The sequence below is a fragment of the Monodon monoceros genome, unplaced genomic scaffold, assembly GCF_005190385.1.
Source record: "Monodon monoceros isolate NGI ecotype Baffin Bay Population unplaced genomic scaffold, NGI_Narwhal_1 Super_Scaffold_12, whole genome shotgun sequence".
NCBI classification, from domain to species: domain Eukaryota; kingdom Metazoa; phylum Chordata; class Mammalia; order Artiodactyla; family Monodontidae; genus Monodon; species Monodon monoceros.
In genome coordinates, this window is record NW_021703768.1 from 156129000 (window position 1) to 156151699 (window position 22700).

General features: G+C 58.7%; 2 protein-coding genes and 1 non-coding gene across 5 annotated transcripts; 2 read left to right on the top strand and 1 right to left on the bottom strand.

Annotated features, from left to right (window-relative positions):
- The first annotated feature begins 116 nt into the window (after positions 1-116).
- On the top strand, positions 117-223 carry LOC114893535. The gene has a single exon (XR_003792950.1). It is a non-coding gene; the product is annotated as a U6 spliceosomal RNA (small nuclear RNA).
- Positions 224-1137: 914 nt separating this feature from the next.
- Positions 1138-11206, bottom strand: R3HDM4 (R3H domain containing 4). 3 transcript variants are annotated; one of them, XR_003792786.1, is made up of 8 exons: positions 11057-11206; positions 6211-6365; positions 5703-5827; positions 5170-5287; positions 4874-4959; positions 4320-4405; positions 3511-4241; positions 1138-3051 (listed from the first exon to the last, which is right to left on the bottom strand). XR_003792786.1 is itself a non-coding variant. In XM_029218211.1 (8 exons), the coding sequence occupies exons 1-8, from the start codon at positions 11137-11139 to the stop codon at positions 3389-3391; spliced, it is 894 nt and encodes a 297-aa protein (XP_029074044.1). In that variant the 5' UTR covers positions 11140-11206; the 3' UTR covers positions 1139-3388. The 3 variants fall into 3 exon arrangements, 2 of the variants coding, with proteins under 2 accessions (XP_029074044.1, XP_029074045.1); XM_029218211.1 differs by having other exon boundaries at positions 1139-3573; positions 4186-4241; XM_029218212.1 differs by having other exon boundaries at positions 2017-3051; positions 4186-4241.
- A 1108-nt stretch (positions 11207-12314) lies between these two features.
- Positions 12315-17437, top strand: KISS1R (KISS1 receptor). The gene is given in 7 exon segments (XM_029217604.1): positions 12315-12601; positions 12809-14504; positions 15296-15420; positions 15969-16104; positions 16414-16646; positions 16838-17164; positions 17166-17437. Coding segments are annotated over 6 exon segments (1356 nt in total). The 5' UTR covers positions 12315-12601; positions 12809-14092; the 3' UTR covers positions 17289-17437.
- The last annotated feature ends 5263 nt before the right edge of the window (positions 17438-22700 follow it).

Consider the following 22700-nt stretch of genomic DNA (forward strand, 5'->3'; position numbering starts at 1 on the left):
ACAAATATCATAAAAGAAGGGACGAATGGCTGAGCCGGTTTTTAATAGAGTTCGCCCTTAGTGTAAAAGAGAATATTCTATGCCCTCTAAATAGTTCTGGGATCAAACGTACTGCCGTGCTCGCTTCGGCAGCACATATACTAAAATTGGAACGATACAGAGAAGATTAGCATGGCCCCTGCGCAAGGATGACACGCAAATTCGTGAAGCGTTCCATATTTTGCCCTTTTTCTTCTGGTATCCGCGGTGTTATAACTGGGTTCCCTAAGCGAGGTTCCCTAACACTTTGAGGGTCCCTCTAGATTCAAACCCCATCCGCAATTCGTTTTCCAAAAATTGGTTCTACTGCTGTTGGACTCTCCCCAGTTTGAAAGGTCTTTTCCAGAAAGACCTAGGATTGCAGGGAAGCGTGCACCGGGTGACCGGCACCGCCTGGGCAAAGGTTGGGGGGCCGGGCTGTCTGGGGGCCGGGCTGTCTGGGGGCCCGGCTGCAGTAGCGGGGTGGGGGAAAAAACCCACGCACCAGCCAGGGGCCAGGACAGGACGGAGTTCGCGTTAATAGTTCTGGAGGCAGGCTGTGAACTCCCCTAGAGACCTGACATCCGTGCCCGGAGCCCCAGCCCATTCTCTGGGCGCCGGAAATTTGGTCCCCATCACAGGTGAGAGCCTCGAAGCGGGTTACTCAAGTATCTCCTTGTGTCCTCCGTGCGAGCCCTTGGGATTTCCATTATTTAGCATCTATGCGTAGAACTTTTTAAATGCCTGTTAAAATGGAAGACAGCACACCCAGTGCCCAGATCTTGGTTTTTAAAACGGTGCCCCAGGGAAAGGAACCAGGCTCCTTGGCGAAAGGGCTGGTTCTAGGACGAAGCAAGAATATGCAGAGGAGCCCTCTGCGCCTTGTAGCGGCAGAAAGTAAGGAGGGTGCTCAAATAAATAAATAAAACCCCGCAACTATGGGAGTGCCTCAGTGACACACAGGAGCCACTGACAGGGCTCCCAGCAGCCGAATCTGGAACAACCTGAGGAATAAAATTAAGGAATATTGGATTATAACCCAAACTAGAAAGTAAATGCCCAGGCGTCCGTACTGATATAAATGGTTAAATAAACAAATACACAGGGGAATAGAGACAAATCTCCCCTGTAGAATTTCCAGTAATCAACATAGATACTCCGCCTTCAGGGAGGTGGAGGAGATCAGGGGTGAGGTCAGTAGTGAGGAGCCCTGTGGGCAGCAGGGACCCCTGATGTGGCCGGGTGAGAAGGGAACTTCCCTCAGCGTGATCACAAGAGAACAGCAGATAATCCAGGCTGGGGGATCCTGCAGGATGCACAGCCGTTTCCAGACACACACAGAAGGAAGACACAGGAAGGAGGCCACGTGAAGATGGAGACAGAGGCTGGAGGGATGCAGCCACAAGCCAGGGGAGGCCGGAGCCCCTAGAAGCTGGAAGAGGCAGGGAGGACACTCCCTGGAGCCTCTAGAGGGAGTATGGCCTTGCCACACCTTGATCTTGCATTTCTGGCCTCCAGAACCAGGTGACAATAAACTCCTGTGGTTTTAAGCTGCAGTGTGGTGTGTTTTGTTCAGCCACTCAGGAAGCTCACACAAGTGACTTGTGGGTTTTTTTGGCCATGCCACGGGGCACGTGGGATCTTATTTCCCCAACCAGGGATCAAACCCGCAGTCCTGCCGTGGAAGTGCAGTCTTAACCACTGGACCACCGCCAGGGAAGTCCCACAAGTGACCTTTCTGGAGGTCACACAGCTGGAAGGTGGCAGAGCTGGGGTTTGAGCCTGGGCACCTGGGAGGGGACCAGCCAGGGCAGCAGAGCCAAGGGCCGGGCCACTCCTAGCAGAGTCTCCCCACATACCTGCCTCCACGGGGGTTGTCACTCAGAACCAAGCTTCATCCCCTGAGGCCTGCATCCCTCAATGACCAGGACACAAGGGCATCGTGAGTGCCTGTCGTGCCCCCAGCCCTGCCCCAAAGGAAAACCCCACAGCAGCAGACCAGAGCACCAGAAATTTATTGAACGCTCCACCTTTCCCAAAGCACAACTAGCCACACACACGGGGGTGCAGGGCAGGGGTGCAGTCTCCAGCCCTGCTTCCTGTGCCAGGCCAGGGTGACCAGCATGAGGACACCCCAGAGCCAGGCTGGGGGCAGGGGCAAGGGGACATGGAGAGAGGAACAGGACAGTCTGAGAGTAGAGGCTTCTGGCTGGAAGTCCCAGATCCTCAGTATGAAGGAAGAGGGGTGTGTAGAGCAGACGGGGCCCTAACAGCCACCAAAGGCGAGTGGCGAGGGCAACACACATTCCAAAAAGAGGGTGACACCAGCTTTTAAGACGCAGCTTCCATCCTGGGCTGCGGGGCACACACATGCACACGCGCACGCGCACACACACACACACACACACACACCCCAAATGTAATGCTCCCAGGGCGAGGGGCAGGGCCCCAGAGACCCTCCACCCAAGCCAAAACCTGGGAGAGGGTCAAGCAGGGACTGGAATGAAGCCCCCCAATTTATCACTTGGGGCAAGTTTTTGGTTTTTCTTCGCAAAAGGGAAATTTAAAAATCTACAACAAATCACGCCAAATTCATTAAAAATGATAAAAACCCAGCCTCTCCCTCCTCGCTTAAGCTTCACACGGGGCCAAAAACGCTGACCCAGGAAGGGACAGGGAAGTGACCAGGCCAGGCATCTCCTCCCGAGTCTAGGCCCCGGGGCGGGAGTAGGGCGAATTGTGCTCGTGCGGGGCAGCCCAGCCGCCAGCTTTAACCCGGAAAGCTGGGCGGGGAAGGGGTGCGGTGTGGGAGCCACCCCAAGGGGAAGAGCACGTTTCCAAGGGAAAATTCTAAAAATAATAAAGATATTTCAGTGATGCTACGGGAGGTCTTGGCACTGGGGAGGCGGGGCCGGGGGCAGGGCCGCCATCAGCTGCGCTGCTCCAGGTACGCGGACAGGAGCAGCCCCGGCGGCAGGAAGTCCAGGTGCCGATTGCTGACCTTCATCTGCCGCTTGCCCTCCAGGTCATCACCTGCCGGGGGACAGGCAAGACAGGGAGGAAGGCGAGGGTTGTGGCACACAGGGGCCCAGCCCTCGGCCTGTCCTGCCCCAGGTCCCCACGAGCTGGGCTGACCCGATCCCCCAGGTCCCAGGCCAGGCGCTGAGAGCAGCTCGAGCTGTTCCTTCCTCTCCCGTTACTTATCCCGTGTCCAACGCGCACAGAGACGCACGCACCACCGAGACACACTGGCCCGAGGCCAAGGGGACTGAACGAGGGTCCCGCCCTGACCCTTGGTCTCCCACCTCCATCCCTGCCCTCAGAGGGAATCACCTAGGCCCCCGGTGGCCCAGGCTCCACCAACCTCCCTTCACCCACCTCCCGCCACCCCAAAACCTGAACCATAGCTATACACAACCCAAGCTGGGCCCGCCTCCCAGCCTCTGGCCCGGCGGCTCCCTCTCCCCTGCTCCCCATCTTGCCAGGCCCCACCTCCTATGTTCAGGCCACGGCTCCACACCCGCAGAGAGGCACCCCCAGTCCAGCCCCTCCATCCTGAGTCAGTGGGAACAAAAGCAAGTGTGGAGGCTGCATCTCCCTCCCAGGCAGCCTGAGAGGAACCATCCTGGGGTTGCCATGGAAACTGTCTCCTCAGCAACTCCAGGCAGGAGGCAGAGAGACGGGCGTGGAGACAGAGGACCCGATGGGATGCCGAGGGCCAGCAAGGGTCTGCGAGGACCCTCCATGGGGGGGGGGGGCTGTGTCCCAAGATCACTCCCATCGTAAAAGGGGCACACAGGCTGGAGAAGGGACTTGCCAGAAGTCACATGTGTGGCACAGTGGAGGGGGGCTACAGCTAAATGCGAACTCTGCAGACATTGGGGTCCCTGGAGGCCCAGCTTCATCAGCCCCACACAGGCCCCTCTCTCCCCAGCCCTGAAGATGCAGGTGGAGGGGAGTCTGTGTGCACAGCATCATCCATCGTGGGGCTAGAGGTACAGGCGCTTCTGACGAATCAAGGCAGCATCGCACTGCCACCTCTGTGTTCACGCTGTCCCTCCTCTTCCAAAGCCTGCCACCGGGTAAGCAGACCCCGGGGAAGCCCAGCCTTGGTTTCCCCCAGACTGAATCAGCCAACTGGGGTCCCAGGGGCTGCCAGGCACTTACTGGCTGAGATGAGGTCCATGTACTGGCAGATGGCATGAAGCAGGAGCCTCTCAAAGCTGCAGGGAATGGATGCTGAGTGGCCAGAGCCAGACACCGGGGGAGCTCACGGCACCCACCCCCACCCACCCAGTCACCTGTTGTCCAGCATGGCCGTGTACACGGCCTGGGGGGACACAGAGAAGAACCTCAGCAGCCGCTCCTCCCAGGTCTCCAGCATTTCCTGCAGGAGAGGCAGGCCCAGGGGTCAGGCCGACTGTGGCACCCTAGCCAAGATGTCCAGGCCCCCCACATCCATGACAGCCTCTGGAGCCCAAAGCCCCGGGTTCAAATGTGGCCTCTGATTCACTACATGAGGCTACTTAACCGTTTCCAAGGATACCAGGCACTCAGACACATCCAAACCTTTGAATCTCCGAGTCTTTGGCCTGGTGAACTCCTACACATCCTTCAAAACCCACCTTCATTGCCCCTGTCCCTCCCACCCTCAAGGAGAACCCTTGCCCAGCCCTGGGTCCTGCACTCGGATCTCACTAGTCTATATCCTGCCCTGTCTGCTCCATCACACCACGTTCACTGGGTTACTGGTCTCCCCTCACCCTGCCCCTGATTGAGAAGCTGAGAAAAAGGGCCTTCAAAAGAGACCAAGCAAGTGGAAAGAGACAAGGCCAAGGCCAGGCTTGGTACTCACCATGGGAATACGGCTCCGCTTGAGAACGGCTCGTAGACGCCGGCTGATACGCTGGAAGCACTCGCGGGGCGTGTAGGCCGGGTCCTCTGCAAGAGTCCATGCAGTGGGGCAGAGGTGGGAGTGAGCCGCAGGCCCCGCCCACACGCCAGGCTCCTCCCACCTGCCCTGGCCGCCCCCACCCCACACACACACACCGGGCTCCTCCCCACCTGCCCTGACCCCGCCCTCCCACACCAGGAGGGGGGGGGGCGGCATCAAACCTCTGCCCCACAGCCCCACCCCCGACCCAGGCCCACCTCTCCGCCTGTCTTCCCCGCGGCCCCTCCTCCGCGCCTTGCTCCTGCCCTCGTTCTCCAGGTAGCGGAGAACCCGCTCCTGCTCCTCCCCAGAGCGGTTCATGAAGTCGTTCCAGACCTGGAAGAGAGGCAGGCAGGCCCTTACTAATGACTGCAAGCCCTCGAGCCTCAGTTTCCCCATTTGGCTAATGCACATTGGGGGGGCCACAAGTGCACAGAAATACTCCTTGTGCACACATGTGACCACTGGGCCGGCCAGGAGTTCGTGGGGCACTTGTGGACCCACCTGTGTGGGGCAGGGAATCGAAATGAACCAAACACACCCCCAATCCCATCAGTAATTCCAAGTGTGATAAGCAGATGAACCACGGGTGCTGGAAGGTTCTGGGGTGGGTGGGTTTCAGGTCGCTGGAGGGAGACCCGGGGTATTCATCAAGGGACCAGGGAGGGGATGGGTGCTCCTGGCACAGGGTCCAGCATAGGCAGTGCCTGGTGGTGGGTGGGGGAACCCAGGGCAGGATACAGGGCCCCACCTCGACATAGGTCTCGTTGCTGCAGGCCTCTGCAAAGATGCTGGGTGCTGCCGGGGGCGCCAGGTCCCCATCCTCCAGGCCAGGTGTGCCTCCGTCTGTCTCCAGCAGGGTCAGGAGGTACTGGGCTAGATGGAAACAGATGGTCTCTGGGCTGGGGGTTGCATTCAGGCCCCCCCCCGAGCCCCCACCAGGCTCCACAGGGTCCAGAGGACCATGTTTCCTCCCCCACACCTCTATATTTAGGGCCTTTACTCTCACCAGCCTCCCCTCCTCCACGCTCCAGCTGTCTTTCCCAGAAGGCACAGGAACGATCCAGCCTCCAGAACTCCTCCTACCTAGCCCTGGCTTGGCTTGTTGAACTCCTACACCTCCTTTAAAGCCCCAGCTCCAATGCCCAGAGCTCCCTCTCGTTGTCCAGCTCAGGGCCAGGCTCAGATAACAGAACACGCGCACCATTGCTGTCTGAGGCCTAGGAGCCCCCAGGAGGCGCCCATCGACCCTTGCTCACTGTTCTCCAGGCGCTGGAGGCTCTTCCGTCCCTTGGCCTTGGGCACGAGGTCTGAGTTCCGCACAGCCTGGTTGATGAAGTGTTGCTTCCGCTTGGAGGCCGAGAGCCTCTTCACCTGGGAGCTGGCTAGAGCGGGCAGGCAGCCCGGAAGGGGCCTGTGGGCCAGGTGTGAGGGGGCAGTCCTCAGGGCCAAGACAGACCAGGACGCCCAGGCACAACCCTACCATCGCCACTCTCTCACAGCCATCCCCTGCTTGGTTTCCCTCCACAATGGGAAGCTCACCCCCTATCACATGTGCAGCCCTTAAAATGTCACTGTGTCTCATCGTCACATCACCCGGGAAGCAGGGACCGTTGAGGACAGGTTAGTAAACCAAGGGTCAGAGAAGGGGAGCCACACATTGGGTGGGAGGCCAAGAAAGCTGCTGCCCACTCCCCCAGGCTTCCAGGTTTGAGCTGCAAGCTGGTGAGGCCCAGAGTCTCCCTCCTCTGGGAGATTCTCGAGACTTCATTTGATGCAGCCTCCCCTCACCCCCAACCCCATGCTTCCAACAGAAGATAACCCAGAAAACGGCCCCCAGGAGCTAAGGTGATGCCCCGGCCCACCTGACTCATGCCCCAGGGGCCCCCTTGCTGGATGGGGGAGGTGGACAGAGTGGTTCCCCCCACCCCCACCCGGAGCACTAATCCTGGAGATGGATTAGCGGCCCAGGCAGGCCTCCCGCTGGGGACCCGAGGGCCAGGCAGCAGGAGGCCACGCGGGAGGGAGGGGGGGGATATTGAATGGAAACTTCCCGGCAAGAAGCTGCAGGGCCTCCTCCCTGGTCAGCCCCTGACCACAGGCTGAGAGGAGGGTCCCACCCGGCTCAGAAACCCTCACGCCGGGGAGCCAGTGTTGGATTCAGCCTAAGAGGGTCTAGGGTGCCAGGGCTCCCCCTCACCCTCACCCTGCGCCTCCGCTCCAACCCGCCAGGCAGCCCGGCCTCTGGGCCTCTGCACCAGCTGCGCCCCGGCCCGGTGCCCATACCCCAGGCTCCGAATGCCTCACTCCCATCTCCTTTTGGCCTCTGCTCAAACCTCCTCAGGGGGACCCGCCCCCTCACCGCTCTGTTCTCCTGATGGCCACACGTTCTACCACCCTGCCCACCACCCACCGTGATCTCCATGCGGGCAGAGTTTGGTGTCCACTGTAGCCCTGCCTGGCATACAGTAGATGCTCAAAAAAATAACTGCCCAATCAGGTCTCCAGCAAAATCTCACGATTCCGAGACTGAGTAGAACCCAGAGTCCAGAATTCCACCCAAACTTTCCTAGTGTTCAAAGTTCCCAAGACACAAATTAAACAGAGAAGCGTGACCCCTGCCCCACAAACAGGCGCTAGAAAATGCCATGAAGCCCTAGGACAGTGGGACAAGGTGCCTCAAAGAAGTTAGGATTGAAGCCCACACTCACCAAGGTCTATACATATGTAAAGAGTCCCCAGCCTTAAGTTTTTTGCCCTGGCCAGAAAGGCTGTTACATCTTGATCACGAAGCAAATAGGCTGACGAGCCTCAGCCCTGTCTTAGGTTGGGGTGGGGCAGGCTCCATGGATGACACTTCAGGCAAAAATCTATGAAAAATTACCTGATGGGTAAACTCATGCAGGCACAATAGGAGACACACAACCAGTGGTTAGGATTCGGCGTTTTCACTGCCGGGGCCAGGGTTCAATCCCTGGTCGGGGAAAGAAGATCCCACAAGCTGCGTAGTGCAGCCAAGGAAAAAAAAAAAAAAATGAGGAGACTAGGAGACACGCAGGCAGGGGTAGAGCCTGGAAGCTCAGCCCTGAGTTTGAATCCCAGCTACGACGGATGCTTCACTGTGTGACCTGGAGCCTCAGCTCTTTCTCTGCAAAGTGGGGATAGCGATGGCCCCTGCTGGTCTGGGAGGGGCACTCAGAGCCAAGAGGAACCAGGACACACACCTTTCCCCAAGCTGCCACCTGTTTGGTTTCCTCCTGTGACTGGGAGCTCACCCCGTGGGCCACACCATTGATCACAGCCTGGTTAAGCGATTGCCTTCACCATCACCCCAGGAGGCAAGTACTATTGTTCTGATGCCCGTTATACAGATTTGCAAACCGAGGAGCAAAGTCATTATCCCGAGACCCCACAGCTGCAAAGAGGGCAGCTGGGACAGGGCAGGGCAACTCAAGTCAGTACAGAGCCCTCAATTCTGAGGCTGGACGCAATCTTCCTGAGGCCCAGGCACCCCCACCCCAAGCTCCAGATTCAGCTGTGGCCTCGCTGTGGCTCCAGGGCCTGTGTCTCCACCCCGCAGATGGACGGAGGCCAGGACGGTGGCCTGGCGGGGCAGATAACAGGACCACATCCGGGGGGAGCTGTCGGGGAACCTCGGAGCAGGGTGGGACTCAGTGAGAGAGCTCGGGCCCTCAGGACATGGGGCTCCAAGAAATGGGGCTCCCTGTCACCTCGGGACCCGGGGCGGAACGAGGATTCGAACGTGGTCTGAACAGGACCACTCCCCTGAACCATCCAGCCTCCTGCTTCCCTCTGGGGCCACAGTGGTCAAAGGGGCTCAAACTCAGGTCTCGCTGGACCCCTCAGACCACAGCCCACTGGACTAAAGATCCAGCTGCTCCCTGACCTGCTCCACCATCACCTGTGGCTCCCCAGCACCCTCAGGACAAGGCCCAGCCTCTCCCTGGCCTGGCATTGCAGGTCTGCTGCCTGGTCCCACAGGCCTCCTGGGGCCTCACTACCCTCTCGGATTCCAGGAGATTCCAGCAGGAGCCTGGGGCAGACTGCAGAGCCTGGAGCCACAGAGTGGGCAGGCGGAGCGGGCAGCAGATTTGTAATGAACGCTGGGGAGGAGGGGTGGAGGACAGCATAAACTTTATATAAAATACATCCACATCAGAACATCAACACCCATCTCTCTCCGCCTCATTGCCCCTGCTCCAGGCACAGGGCCCTTTTACTGCATCGCAAGCTGACCTGGAACAGCCCGCCTCAGGGCCTTTGCATGTGCTCAGCCTCCTGCCTGAAGAACCCTTTCTCTGGCTCCTTCTGGTCCCAGCTCAAAAGTTACCTCCTGGGAGAAACTGCCCCACCCCCCAACGAGTCCAATCAGCCCCGTTTGTTTCCGGTTTCACCGGTTAGCATCAGAAACCAGCCGGTCCTCATACTTGTTTCCTTCTGAATTCTCACCTCCTTCACTAACTCGCACAATAAGGACAAGGTCCCTCTTGGCTGCTCCTGTGTCCCCAGCACCTGGCCCACTGCAGGTGCCCGATAGCTGCTTGTTGAATGAATACCCGAACTTCTGTTTACACACTCACCCGAGGGCCAGCTCATCTGCTTCCCCAGCCACCCAAAGAGACCACTTTACAGATGGGGAAACTGGCCGCCCAGGTGGGGCACGTGAGGCTTCCTGGACCCAGCAGGCCTTGGGAAATGTCTGCACCATGGCAGGGGCCAGCGTCCAACAGGGGTGGACAGGCCTGACAGTGGAAACAGCTGCTAAGTCAGGTTGGGTTTGAGGAGGACGGGTTCCTTTGCCTCCCCCAATTCTCCCTGAGGGTTTTGAGATGGGGCCTTTAACACCCAACTCCTCTAGGCAAACACACCCTCTCTCTGGCACCTGCCCCTCCCCCAGGAACAGGCCAAAGAGGAACCTACTTTCTCTAGCAGGAAACCAAGGAGGGCTCAGAGCGGAGGTGACTCAGGCTGGGATGGGCAGACAGAAGGAGCAGCAGCCCCCCTCTCCCGCCCCGGGAATGGAGGTGAGGGGGGATGGGGGCAGGTTGGAGGGACCCACCTGGCAGGTAAATACCCACTTCGAGTGGGTTAAGGCCCCTTAAATAACCACATCTGTAGAGACCAGTACAGCTTCTGGGTAATAATAACAACAAAGTAATAACAAATATAATAATAATAAAGCAATCACAAAATACCAAAATGAGAAAATTATTTTAAAATAACAAAACACCTACAATAGTGAACTATTTAAGATAATTATTAAAGAATGGACCCTCCGCTTTGCTGGGCACCTCCAAGTGCAGGGTCACTGACCCCAGCCCCTCAAATAGAGGACCGCTGTTATTTCATTTTACAGATGGGGAAACCGAGGCACCGAAGAGGTAACAGCCCGCCCGGGGCCACTAGGAAGGGCACACGAAGAAGCAGAAATGAAACCCCAGCAGCCAGGGTGGACCACCTGGGTTTCTGCACCAACACTCGGGTTAGAAAGAGATCTGCGAACCTGGGGGAGGGGGGCATACCCATATGGGGCCGCCCACCTGCCTCCAGTCCACGTCCCAGGACACACAGGCTCGTGTTGGCCCGGGTCTGTAAGCCCCCCATTCATTTGGGTATTTACCCGGAGAAAAACAAAGAGCGCGTCCACCGGGAGGTGGGGGGCTCACAACCCCGCCGGGTACACAGGACTGGCTGGGGGGTAAATCCCCGGCTGGGGGACAGGAACAGCCGCAAGTGGGTAAATACCCAGAACACCACCAGCGCGGATTCCGGGTACACCGCGCGCAGCGGCACCGCCTCACCCGACGCGGCGCCCGGGACCCCCGAAGCTCGGGCGCCGGGGGTCCGCACACGCGGACACAGGGGTGCCCCCTGCGCCCCGGCAAAGGCCCGGGAGTACGGGGATGGGGTTTCCCCGGGAAACACCCACTGACAACAAAGCCCACCACCACCCCGCTCCACCCGAGTGGGGTACCCCCCAGGAAAGGGGGCGGGGCGGGCCGGGGGCTGCAGCCCGGGAGGGGGTAAGAGGAGGGGGCCCCGGAGCCCGGAAGCGCGCCGCGCCCGCCCGCCCGCCGCGCTCACAGCGTCCGCCGCCCGCCCGGGGCGACCCCCGCCGCCGCCGCCGCCTCCTCCGAGCCGCCCTCCGGGTTCTCCAGCGCCACCATAGCTTGCACGCCTCTGCTGTTGTCGCCGCCGCCCGGCAGGGCCTTCTCTGGGCCAGGCAGGAAGTGACGGGAGGCCGGAGGCGGGGCGGGGCGGAGCCTGGAGGCTGGACGCGCCCGGTGGAGTCGCGGCCACGTCCCGGCCGAGCCCGAGCTGCGGGCCGGGGACACCCAGCCCCGAGGCACGGACGGGGACACTGAGGGGGCGGCACCCAGTCCCGGGGAAACCGGGGCAGAAGGCCGCGCCTGTCCTGCGCCCAGGCGGGGCTGTGGGCACGGCACCCAGCCCTAGGGGGACAGATGGCGAAATTGAGGCCTGGGGAAGGAGGAAGGAAGTGGACGTCCTTTTCAGAGGCTTGGACAGATGAAATGACCCATGCTACCCCCACCCAGCACCAACAGGTCTTTCCTTCCACCAGACCCCTCCCTGTCCTCTGTAAAGTGCAGCCTCTGGAGTCCTGGCTGGGTGCCTCAATCTACTCTTCTCTAAAAATAGAACAAAGCTAACCCCACCTCCTTCTGCCTTTTAGAGTTTATTCATTTAGCAAATGCTCACTGTCCTTGGGGTGGGGGCTGTGCTTTCCGGACCCAGCAGTGATCAAACAGGACCTCCCCGCCCTGGGCTAGGGAAGAGGAGACCTTTGGAAAGAGGACTGGCAGCCTGCAAAAGTGGGAGGGGTATGCCAGGCAGAGGGAACAGTCAGTGCAAAGGCCCTGGGGCATCCAGAATGGCTAGAGCAGGGTACTAGGTGAAGGGGGGAGGAGCAGAATAGAGGTGGAGGAGAAGGGACAGACCGATGAGATGGGGTGGGGGGGGGGCCTTTGATGACAGACCTGGTTTTTGACCCGAGGGTTAAGAACAGAGAATTAAACCTGCTCTAGAATCTAGAATCCACCCTTCATTCTACAAGAAAAGTGGGGTGGGGGGGGTGGGGGGAAGGACTTCCCTGGTGGCGCGGTGGCTAAGAATCCGCCTGCCAATGCAGGGGACATGGGTTCGAGCCCTGGTCCGGGAAGATCCCACATGCCGTGGAGCAACTAAGCCCGTGTGCCACAACTACTGAAGCCCATGCGCCTATAGCCTGTGCTCCACAACAAGAGAAGCCACCGCAGTGAGAAGCACGCGCGCCGCAACCAAGAGTAGCCCCCCGCTCGCGGCAAGTAGAGAAAGCCCGCATGCAGCAAAAAAGACCCAACGCAGCCAAAAGTAAATAAATAAATAAGTAAATTTAAAAAAAAAAAAGAAAGAAAAATGAGGAACTAGGACCACGATAAGAGACACCACAGGGATGCAACCCCCAGATCCAGCCTGGTGGAAATTGTACAGGACAAACAACCCGATTGCTTTAACGTATAAAGAGCAAGAGGGGATAAAATAAAAAAAGAAAAAGGAGGAGGAACTATTACAAGACCCAAGAAAGCACACAGTGTGTGACCTCATGTAGATAAATATGAAAAAATCAAGGTGATACAACTTGGGAGATGGTACCTCTGGGGGGAGTGCTTGGGCGGGGGATCTGGGGGCCGGGATGTTTGGTCTGCGGCTCTGGCCCATGATGACCAGCTGCTCGATAGATGTGCTAACTCTACAGGACGCAGCCTGGGCCTTGCCGTGATTCTGGGGCCTCACTCATTCCTGTCCTCACCTTCTTTTTTTTTTTTGGCCTCGCAGCCTGGCATGTGGGATCCCCGACCCGGCATCGAACCTGTGTCCCCTGCAGTGGAAGCGGGAAGTCTTAACCACTGGACTGCCAAGTCCCTGTCGTCACCTTCCTAACACCCTCCCAGACCCTGGGCCAGTCCATGAGCCGTTGCTGCTAAACCCCCGTCGAGGCCCCCTCCAAGGTCCAGCCCCCTGCTGCGTTCTCTCCCAGGCCCACTCAACTGAGCAGCCTCCCCAGGACAGTTCCTCCATGCCCGTGGAGTATCCCTGGGTCTCCTCATGCTAACCTGGCCCTCATTACCACCCCAAAGGGATTTTTTTTTCCTTTTCTGAATTTCTAGGGCATTGTCAAGAATGATGTTGAAGCCTGTCTCCCCCCCCAGGGCCTGTCTCCCCCCCAGGCTCCTAGTACTTCCTTCTGGAGATATTTGATGCCCTTTGATGCCCATGCATATTTATTCATTTCTTTTCCCCCTTTTAGTCTTTTTTACACAGACGGCATCATCTTTTCTTTTGCTACTTAGAACATGCCAGTGCCCTGTTTCGTGCCTCACAGGCTAGTATCTGGGGTACATTTCTGGGTGTGGGTTTGGCGATCGACATTATCCTTTATAAACTTCCCTCCACCTGGTTCCCACTACCAGCAGCACAGGTGTCTGTGTCCCAGTGCTGGTATCTGCCAACCAATGCCCGTTAGGTGGGAGGTGGACCCTCTCAAGGGGTCTGATTCGCAGCAAAGTCCTGGGGAGGTTGAGTTTTGGTTCCTTTTTTGTTTTTCTTTTGTTTTGTTTGAGGTTAAGAACAGGCATCTTCTAACCACAAGATCCCGGGCATCCTTCTGTTGCCCTGAACCTCCATGGCTCGCCAGTGTCCTGGGGCAAACCCTGGCAGCAGATACGGAGGACCTCTGAGGGCTGACCTCACCGCCAGGCGGGGCCCACCCACTGGGAGCCCCAGCCCCATGGAAGGTCAAAGTCATGGCCTCTGCCTCATTCCCTAGACTCTGTGGCTTGCTTTGTCCCCCTGCTTTTCCTGCTGGTGGGTCTCTACCCTTCCCTCCCCTGGGGTAGGATCGGTCCTTCCCGGGTCCACAGCAGCCTCTGGGAAGCCTACCTCACCCCTGCTCCGCCCCAAGCCCCTCCTCCAGCCTCCCCCCTCCTGTGCTCTTATCCTGGCCCCCAAGGTGGGAGGGGCGGAGGGAATGGGAGAGAAGGGTGCTGCGCTGGTGAACCGCAGGGCTCACAGGAGTGGCCAGCGGCTGCAGGAGAGGCGGGAAGGCGGGGACACGGTGGGATGCGGGGTATAAACGCGCGGCGGCTGAGCACCAGCGGAGAATCCACGGAGCCCAGCGAAGCCGCGCTCCAGACCTTGTGGCGCATCCCAGGAGGGCAGCCGGGAGGAGGGTCACTGCCCCATCCCCGGGCGCAATCCCGGAGGGCGGCTGGGAGGAAGAGGGCGGCAATGCGCGCCTTGGCCACGTCCGGGCCCAACGCGTCCTGGTGGGCGCTGGCCAACGCATCCAGCTGTCCTGGCTGTGGCGCCAACGACTCGGACGGCCCGGCCCCGGCGCCGTGGCCCGTGGACGCCTGGCTAGTGCCGCTCTTCTTTGGCGCGCTGATGCTGCTGGGCCTGGCAGGGAACTCGCTTGTCATCTTCGTCATCTGCCGCCAGAAGCAGATGCGGACGGTGACCAACTTCTACATCGGTGAGCGCCCAGGCGCTGCGCGGTGCCTGCGGGCCATTCCGGGGGTCGCCACGAGGGCGGAGGGGCCAGGGGCGCCCCTAGCGGTGCGTCGGAGTCCTCTTAGATAGGGATCTCTCCCCTCCCAAGCAGGGCTCCCTGTCCTTTCCCTATTGTCCCTGTACCTTAGGCTGGAGGTCGCAAACTCTGGCGTTGGAGGGTTCCACGGTGGCCGGAGTAGTTAAAAGGGAGGTTGGAGAGTGTGGCCCATGGAGCGCTGGCCATGCCACTCAAGGAAGATGTCCGATTGAAATGTGGTTCTTATAACATGGTGTCTGATGAATAAAAGGAGTGGGGGAAAGACTGCGTGGCCCGCGGGCCCCCAGTTTGCGCCCTCTGCCCCAGAGGCTCAGTTTACACATTTGTGTGATGGGGGTGCCCTGCCCGGCTGTGTACTCAGTCAGTGTTCCCCATTCTATGTCGGCTGTTGGGCAACACCACTCTACCCAATTTTCAGGTAAGAAAACTGAGGCTCAGAGGGGCGGGGGCCTACTCGCAACCCCCACAGGGGTGAGCAGGGTCCATTGCTGCTTGAACAGCTATGAAGCCCCTGCTGGGGGGTGTATGAAATATAAAAGGGTGAGAGGAGGGTGCCCCAACTTCTCTGCCCACGGATGTCGGGACCTCTCTGGGGGCCTCGCGAGCCACCCTGCTGGTCACTGGGACAAAGGCGAGGCCCAGTGGGCTGGGCCAGGGCGCTGGGCGGCTAGGCAGATGCACCCCACATCTAGCACCCGCGCGTCCCCCGCCTGCAGCCAACCTGGCGGTCACGGACTTGACGTTCCTGCTGTGCTGCGTGCCCTTCACCGCTCTGCTCTACCCGCTGCCCGCCTGGGTGCTGGGCGACTTCATGTGCAAGTTCCTCAACTACATCCAGCAGGTGCGTGGGCTGGGGGCAAGCGGGCTGGGGCAAGCGGTACGCGAGCCAGGGGGAGGAGTCGGTGTGGGCGGGGAGCCAGAGGGAGGAGTCGGTGTGACCTCCTGTTGGGCGTGGAGGTGGGCGGGGCGGGGACAGAGTCTGGGGGTGGGTGGGTGGGGCTGGAGCAGGTGAAGCCTGGACTGGGTGGGAGGGAGGAAGACGGGGGACAATGGGGGTTGGGCGGGGAGTGGGGTGGCGGGCGCTCGGAGCCCTGCTACTTCTTGCCCCACCCGTCTCGGGATCCTAGGATGCATCTGCCTCTCCTGGTCTCAGTCTTGGGGGCCTCAGCCTACCCCTAATGACTCCGCCCTCCCCCACCACCCTGGGCTCCTCTCTGACATCCCCTCCTCTCCTGCCCCTTCAACTTGTGGGCCCTGGAGACCCCCCCCCCGGGACAGGTCCTGCCTGTATTCGAGTGGCTGGACAGTGGGGGACCCGCAAGGAGGGCGCAGACAGGGAAAGGTCCAGACCAGGCAGGGGGCCACACGCTGGGCTCCCGTCCCTCCCAGGTCTCGGTGCAGGCCACGTGCGCCACCCTGACCGCCATGAGCGTGGACCGCTGGTACGTGACTGTGTTCCCGCTGCGCGCCCTGCACCGCCGCACGCCCCACCTGGCGCTGGCTGTCAGCCTCAGTATCTGGGCGGGTGAGTGCAGCGCGGAGGCCGCACGGGGTAGGGGGGACAAGTTTTTGTGCCCTGGGCTCACACTCCACACACACACTCACTGCCTCTCCCTGGACCTCGCTCCTTCATCTGGGAAATGGACGCAATGGCATTCCCTGCGAGGGCTACTGAGGGCGCGGACCCGGGCAGACGCGCGCCTAGGAGGCGCTCAATGTCCGTTGCCCTAACCCTAACCCTAACCGGGGTTAGAGGCACCGGGGAGACCAGGGCCCGGGCCCCCTCGCGCCCCTCGTCCCCCGGGCCAGGTCTTCAGCCGGGCCTGTGATGCAGGCTCCGCGGCCGTGTCCGCGCCGGTTCTCGCCCTACATCGCCTCTCGCCCGGACCGCGCACCTACTGCAGCGAGGCCTTCCCCAGCCGCTCCTTCGAGCGCGCCTTCGCGCTCTACAACCTGCTGGCGCTCTACCTGCTGCCGCTGGTCGCCACCTGCGCCTGCTACGGGGCCATGCTGCGCCACCTGGACCGGTCCGCCGTGCGCCCCGCGCCCGGCGACAGCGCCCTGCAGGTGCGCGGCTGGGTGGATGGGGGCGCGGCCGGGCAGGGGATGGGGGGATGGCACAGTAGGGGGGAGTGAGGTGCATCTGAGGAGGGTGGCGCGGGGGGGGGGGAATTTAAGAGGGTCAAGTAGCGGAGAGCCCTGGGTGTCGCCCCTGCCGGTCCTTCGCCTTCCCTCATACCCCCTCCCCCCCTCCCCAGGGGCAGTTGCAGGCGGAGCGAGCGGGCGCTGTGCGGGCCAAGGTCTCGCGGCTGGTGGCGGCCGTGGTCTTGCTCTTCGCCGCCTGCTGGGGCCCCATCCAGCTGTTCCTGGTGCTGCAGGCGCTAGGCCCGGCGGGCGCCTGGCATCCCCGCAGCTACGCAGCTTACGCGCTCAAGATCTGGGCGCACTGCATGTCCTACAGCAACTCGGCGCTGAACCCCCTGCTCTACGCCTTCCTGGGCTCCCACTTCCGTCAGGCCTTCCGCCGCGTCTGCCCCTGCGCTCCCCGGCGGCCCCGCCGGTCGGGACCCTCGGACCCGGCCGCCCCCCCAAACCGAGCTGCACCGCCTGACCGCCCACCAGGCCCCCGCCAGGCCCCCGAAGCCAGGCAGCGGTGGGCTGGGGCCGCGCAGGTTGTGTGTCCTGAGGGAGCACGCTGCCGCTCTCTGAGCCCTCTCTGGGGGAATCCAGATGAGCCCCTCTGGAGCGGGAGCTGCTTAAACAGCAGCTGCTGGGATTCTGCTATTAACGTCTTTACTTTTGTCCATGTTCATCATAGTGAAAATGTTTTGCACTCTTGTACAACTTTGCCGCTATTGATACTGTAATTATTATTTCTGTGTTTCCTGAAGTTGAAGATGGTTTGCTGATGGCACTTTCTGGAACTTTCAAGGAAGCATCGATAGACATTTTCACACACTGCCTTGCAGTTGACTGTAAAACTGTAAGATTCGTGCCATTTTCAGAGATGTTAAAAAGTGAACACGATGTGCATCTTAAAATTGATAAAAAAAGGTGCTCTTCTTGCTACCAGGCGAGCGTCCAGAATCCTGGCTGGAAAATAATGGGTGTCATTGAATAAGTAAGGCCTCCCTGGAGCACAGTGCACAGAGCTGTCCCTGGGAGACACAGGATTAGCAGTACGTAACAAACCACCCCAAAACAGAGAGGTATAGAACAGCATCAGCGTATTACCGCTCACGATTCGGTGACTGAGTGGGCTCAGCTGGGCGGTTCTTGTGACCCACGTGGTGTTGAGTGAGTAGCCGACCTAGCGGCTGGACCGGGAAGGCCGGAGAAGGCTTTGGTCTCACACTGGCAGCCAAGCACTCCTCCACAGGCTGCCTGGGCTTCCTCCAAACGTGGCAGTCTGGGGAAAGTCAGGCTTATGCCTTGGCGTAAACTTCCAAGTAGAGGTGGGAGCCGCAGAGCCTCACTCCTTCCACGTTGAATTGTTGGGTGCTGTAAGAGTCACACCCAGATTCAAGGTGGGGGGAACAGACCCACCTCTGGGTCTGTTGAGCTGCGTGTGCCTGCTGGGCAGGGGGAGGGTTAGGGTGAGGCCCTGCAGGCCTCAGGCTTAGTCGCCCTGAAGGACAACTGCCCATCTCTTGGAGGGCCCCCGTCCTTCCAAATTATGTGGGGACATCCTAGGTCTCCAAAGAGCCCAAATTTGCAAAGATGTTATGTGAGAAGGGGAGGCCATTCCATTCTGACATAGGCATTGGCCTGAAGCTCGCTTGTTCTGGTCTTCAACTCCTGGTCTCTGTACCAGGCCGGGCATGAGGGTGAAATCTCCCCTTTGCCCACAGGCCCTGCCCACCTCCCTCCCTCTCCTCGCCTCATCCCCCAAAACTCAACTCAGGGAATGAGTGGCAGGATTTCCTGTGAGAAAGGAATTTGAAACAAACAAACAAACCAACAAAAAAAACAGGGAATTTCCTGGTGGTCCAGTGGTTAGGACTCCATGATTTCACTGCTGAGGGCCCATGTCTGATCCCTGGTTGGGGAACTAAGATCCCACAAGCTGTGCGGCCGAAAAAACAAAACAAAACAAAAACAACCGAACACAGTTCCAGAGGGACTCTTGGGCACCTATCTCAGAGAAATGAAAACTTCTGTTCACACAAAAATGTGTACTCATGTGATCATAGCAGCTTTATTTGTGATAGCCCCAAACTGGAAATTACCCAGACATCCTTCGACAGGTGCACCCGTGGTCCGTCCACGCCCACTCAGCAGGTCTGAGTTGTGAACCCGCTGTTGATACACACACACCCGGGGTGGATCTCTGGGAATGACGCTGAGTGTAGGAAGGAAGTCCCCGAAGGTTACACGATGTACCATTCCATCTGTAACGTCCCTGAGGTGACAAAAATATGGGAACGGAGAGCAGATGAGTGGTGGCCAGGGTAGGAGATGACAGGAAAGGGGCAACATGAGGGACTCTTACGACAGAGCCACTCTGCCCTTGGACTGTGGTGGAGACACAAACCTACGCAGCTGATAGAATTGCAGAGAAAACTCACACATGAGTACAAGTAAAGTGGGAAATACGAATCCATGGGTGGGATGTAGCAATTCCAATATCCTGATCTCGATGTGGTACTACAGTTTTATAAAATGTCACTGTTGGGAGAAGCCTGGTGAAGGGTATGAGAGAGATATCTCTGCATTAGAATCTACAACGATCTTGGGATTTCCCTGGTGGTCCAGTGGCTAACACTCCGCACTCGCAATGCAGGGGGTCCGGGTTCCATCCCTGGCCAGGGAACTAGATCCCACATGCATACTGCAGCTCAGAGTTTGCATGCCGCAACTAAAGATCCTGCGTGCCGCAACTAAGACCTGGCTCAGCCAAATAAAGAAATATTTTTTAAAAATGTACAATGATCTCGAAAAAGTTTTTTTTTAAATGAAATTAAAGGGTTTAAAGGGACATCCAGGAAGAGGCATCGTTCCAAAACTGCAGACCCTTGGTTTATTCTCAAGTCTGTTCAGCTGGGCAGTTTTCAGAGCCCCTTCTGCGTGCCAGGCTCTATGTACGAGGCACCCTCTGACCCCTACCCACACAGAGCCCCTGTCTAGCAAAGGGGCCAGTGAGTGGCGAACTACCTAGAGAGATGCAAATAACAGCAGTGAAAAAGGTTACAAAGGAGATATGTGTGCCCTTTGTGAGTAACTGTGAGTCTGACCTTGGTGGCAGTGATTCCAGCAAGGCTTCCTGGAGGAGGTGAGACCAGGAAATGTGACCTGAACTCAGCTGGTGCAGCTAAACTGGGAGGGGGTGAGATGGGGTTGGGACCCGAAGCCACAGCATGGGGATAAGCCCCGGGGGTCTGGGCGGGTCGGGAGAGGTGTTAATTCCAATTTCAGATAAACAGTGAAAAAAATTTTAGTATCATTAGGTCCTGTGCAATATTTATTTGGGATACATTTAAAGTTATTTGTTGTTTATTGGAAATCCAAATGTAACTACAGTCCTGTATTTTGTCCGGCAACTCTACCCCGGCACATTTCTAAGGAGCCACAGGAAGGGCTCGGCGGGCCTCCGTTTCCCCGTCCGACCCGGGAAGTTCGTTTACAGGTGAGACGGCGCCCCCTGGCGGCCTCCGGCGGAAGCCCCACCCCCCCGGCTGCAGTCCACAGGTGCCCGGCAGGGGGCGCGCGAACCCCGCGGATGGTCCTGGCTTCGCTGGGTCCACCCCACAGAGGGACCCCAGGGCCTACGGGGAGTCGCTCATGCGTATCACAACCTGGACCAGCGGTTCAAAGTGTCCCTGCTGCAAAATGGGTCAAGCAGAGCCGCACTATGAATGTTCTGGGTCTCCTGGGCCCCTTCTATGAAAAAATATTAAAAATTCTATTTTGCAGCTGCGTTGGTATAATGACGAAATACTTTAGGCTGGATTCATGACTATCTATTCCTTATAATTATACTCTCTTTTCTCTTCTTACTTTAAAAGAAGTTATAATTACATTTTCATAGACCCCGGTTCACAGGGACAAGGCAACCTGGAGGCCAGTCGGCGTTCTGGGATTTGGGGCTGGGCCCAGCATCCCCTTCAGGTCTTTCTTTTTCTTTCCTTTTTTTTTTTTTTGAGATTGAGATGGTGAATAGTTAACTTGCCCTCCACCTCTGTGGAGACAGACTCCAAAAATACCATGGGGTGAGGGAGGACAGAAGGGGACCCATGAATTCATTCATTCAACCAACATTTATGTGTCCGGCCCAACCTCAGGATTGGAGATGCAACCAGCCATGATCAAGGCTAAGGAGGTTAAACAACTGCAGCTGTTTTGAACAGAAGAGCCTGGGTGAAGATAAAACAAGGTGATGTGAGGTTCCAGTTTGAATGACAGAGCACAGCTGGGGAAGGGTGGTCCAGGCAGGGGAATGGCCAGGGCAAAGGCCCTGAGGCAGAAATATGTTTCAGGGGGAATATATGTGGGAAGGAGGGCAGTTTGTGATCTGGGCGAATTTTTATTTAATTTAATTAATTTATTTATTTATGGCTGCCTTGGGTCTTCGTTGCTGCGCGCAGGCTTTTTTCCTCTAGTTGCGGCGGGCGGGGGTGAGCGGGGTCTACTCTTCATTGCGGTGCACAGGCTTCTCATTGCGGTAGCTTCTCTTGTTGTGGAGCGCACGGGTTCTAGGTGTGGGGGCTTCAGTAGCTGTGGCTCGCAGGCTCAGTAGTTGTGGCTCGCAGGCTCTAGAGCACAGGCTCAGTAGTTGTGGCGCATGGGCTTAGTTGCTCCGCGGCATGTGGGATCTTCCCGGACCAGGGATAGAACCCCTGTCCCCTGCATTGGCAGTCGGATTCTTAACCATCGCGCCACCAGGGAAGTCCCAGAACTTTTAAAAAGATGCTGCACCCCCCAGCCTGAATGGAGGGCAGGAGGAGTGACTGTCTGAGGGGCTAAGTGAGAATCAGGCTCGTATTTACAGGACCCCCACAAGCTGGTCTGGCCAGGAAACCTTAGAGGGCTGGGGGTCGCAGCATTCCCATTTCCCAGCTTGAGAAACAGAGACCAGAGCAGGGTTTGTACAAACCTAAAATCACACAGCCAGGACCCAGGTGCAGCCCAGGCCTTCTGCCGGTCCCTTGTAGAGCCAGCAAATCTGGTATCAATTCCCAGCTCCCTGCTGGGCTAAAAATAGGACCCCCTTCACTAGAGGCAGCTGGGAATCCTGCAGCTCCTCACTCTTCCGGGCCAGGCACCTCTGGGAAGTTGCACCCAGCTACTTAGAGACAGCCACTTCCCTCTGGGAAATGGGGGACAGAGTGGCACACTTCCTGCCCTTCGGGAGACCCCTCCCTGCCCCCTTCCCTTTGACCAGAGGGGAATGTCATCCTCAAAACCACTGTAGGAGGAATAAATTTAAATTGGCCCATCTTAGAGAGGGGGAAACTGAGACACAGGGAGGCCCCATGCACATGCCTGGGGTGGGGGAGGGGATGCATTCTGAGGTTTGGCTCTTTGGTGGAGAGGGGGCTTTCCTGCACGTTGGAACTGATCTGGGGCCTGGCCCTTAAAGGGTGGCTTCCCTCTTCCAGCTCACCTGGGTCTCCAAACTCTCCCCCCTCCTCGGGCAGGGCAGTTGTTGCCCCTCTGGTGGCAGGGGCGGGGCAGGCAGCTGGGGTTGGCAGTTTAATAGCCTCAAGGTAGAGGCCTCCCTGCCACCTGCTGTCATTAGGCTAAGGGCAGCCCAGGGGCTGGAAGGCTGGGTAAATGAAAGGGGCAGGCAGAACTCTGGCCCTGGGCTGGGGGTGGCTCCCTTGCACCATCCCCTGGGCTTGGGAATTCCCCAGAGAGCGGATGGGGGCGGGTGACGTCCAGAGGGGGACTACCCACAGAAGATGGCAATGCTGTGCGTTGTGTGTGTGGGGGGGGGGGGGAGCTGCACACAACCCCCGCCTAAAGATCAGGGACTCTGGCCCCTCCCTGTGAGGGCCCTCTGGGTGGCCCCCGCCGGCCCTCCAATGCTCCCACTTGGCTCTTATCTGAGCTGGAGCCTGGGCCCCTGCGATTAGCTCGCAGGCGTGGCCTCAGGGGCTCACACCTCCCACCTGAGTCCAC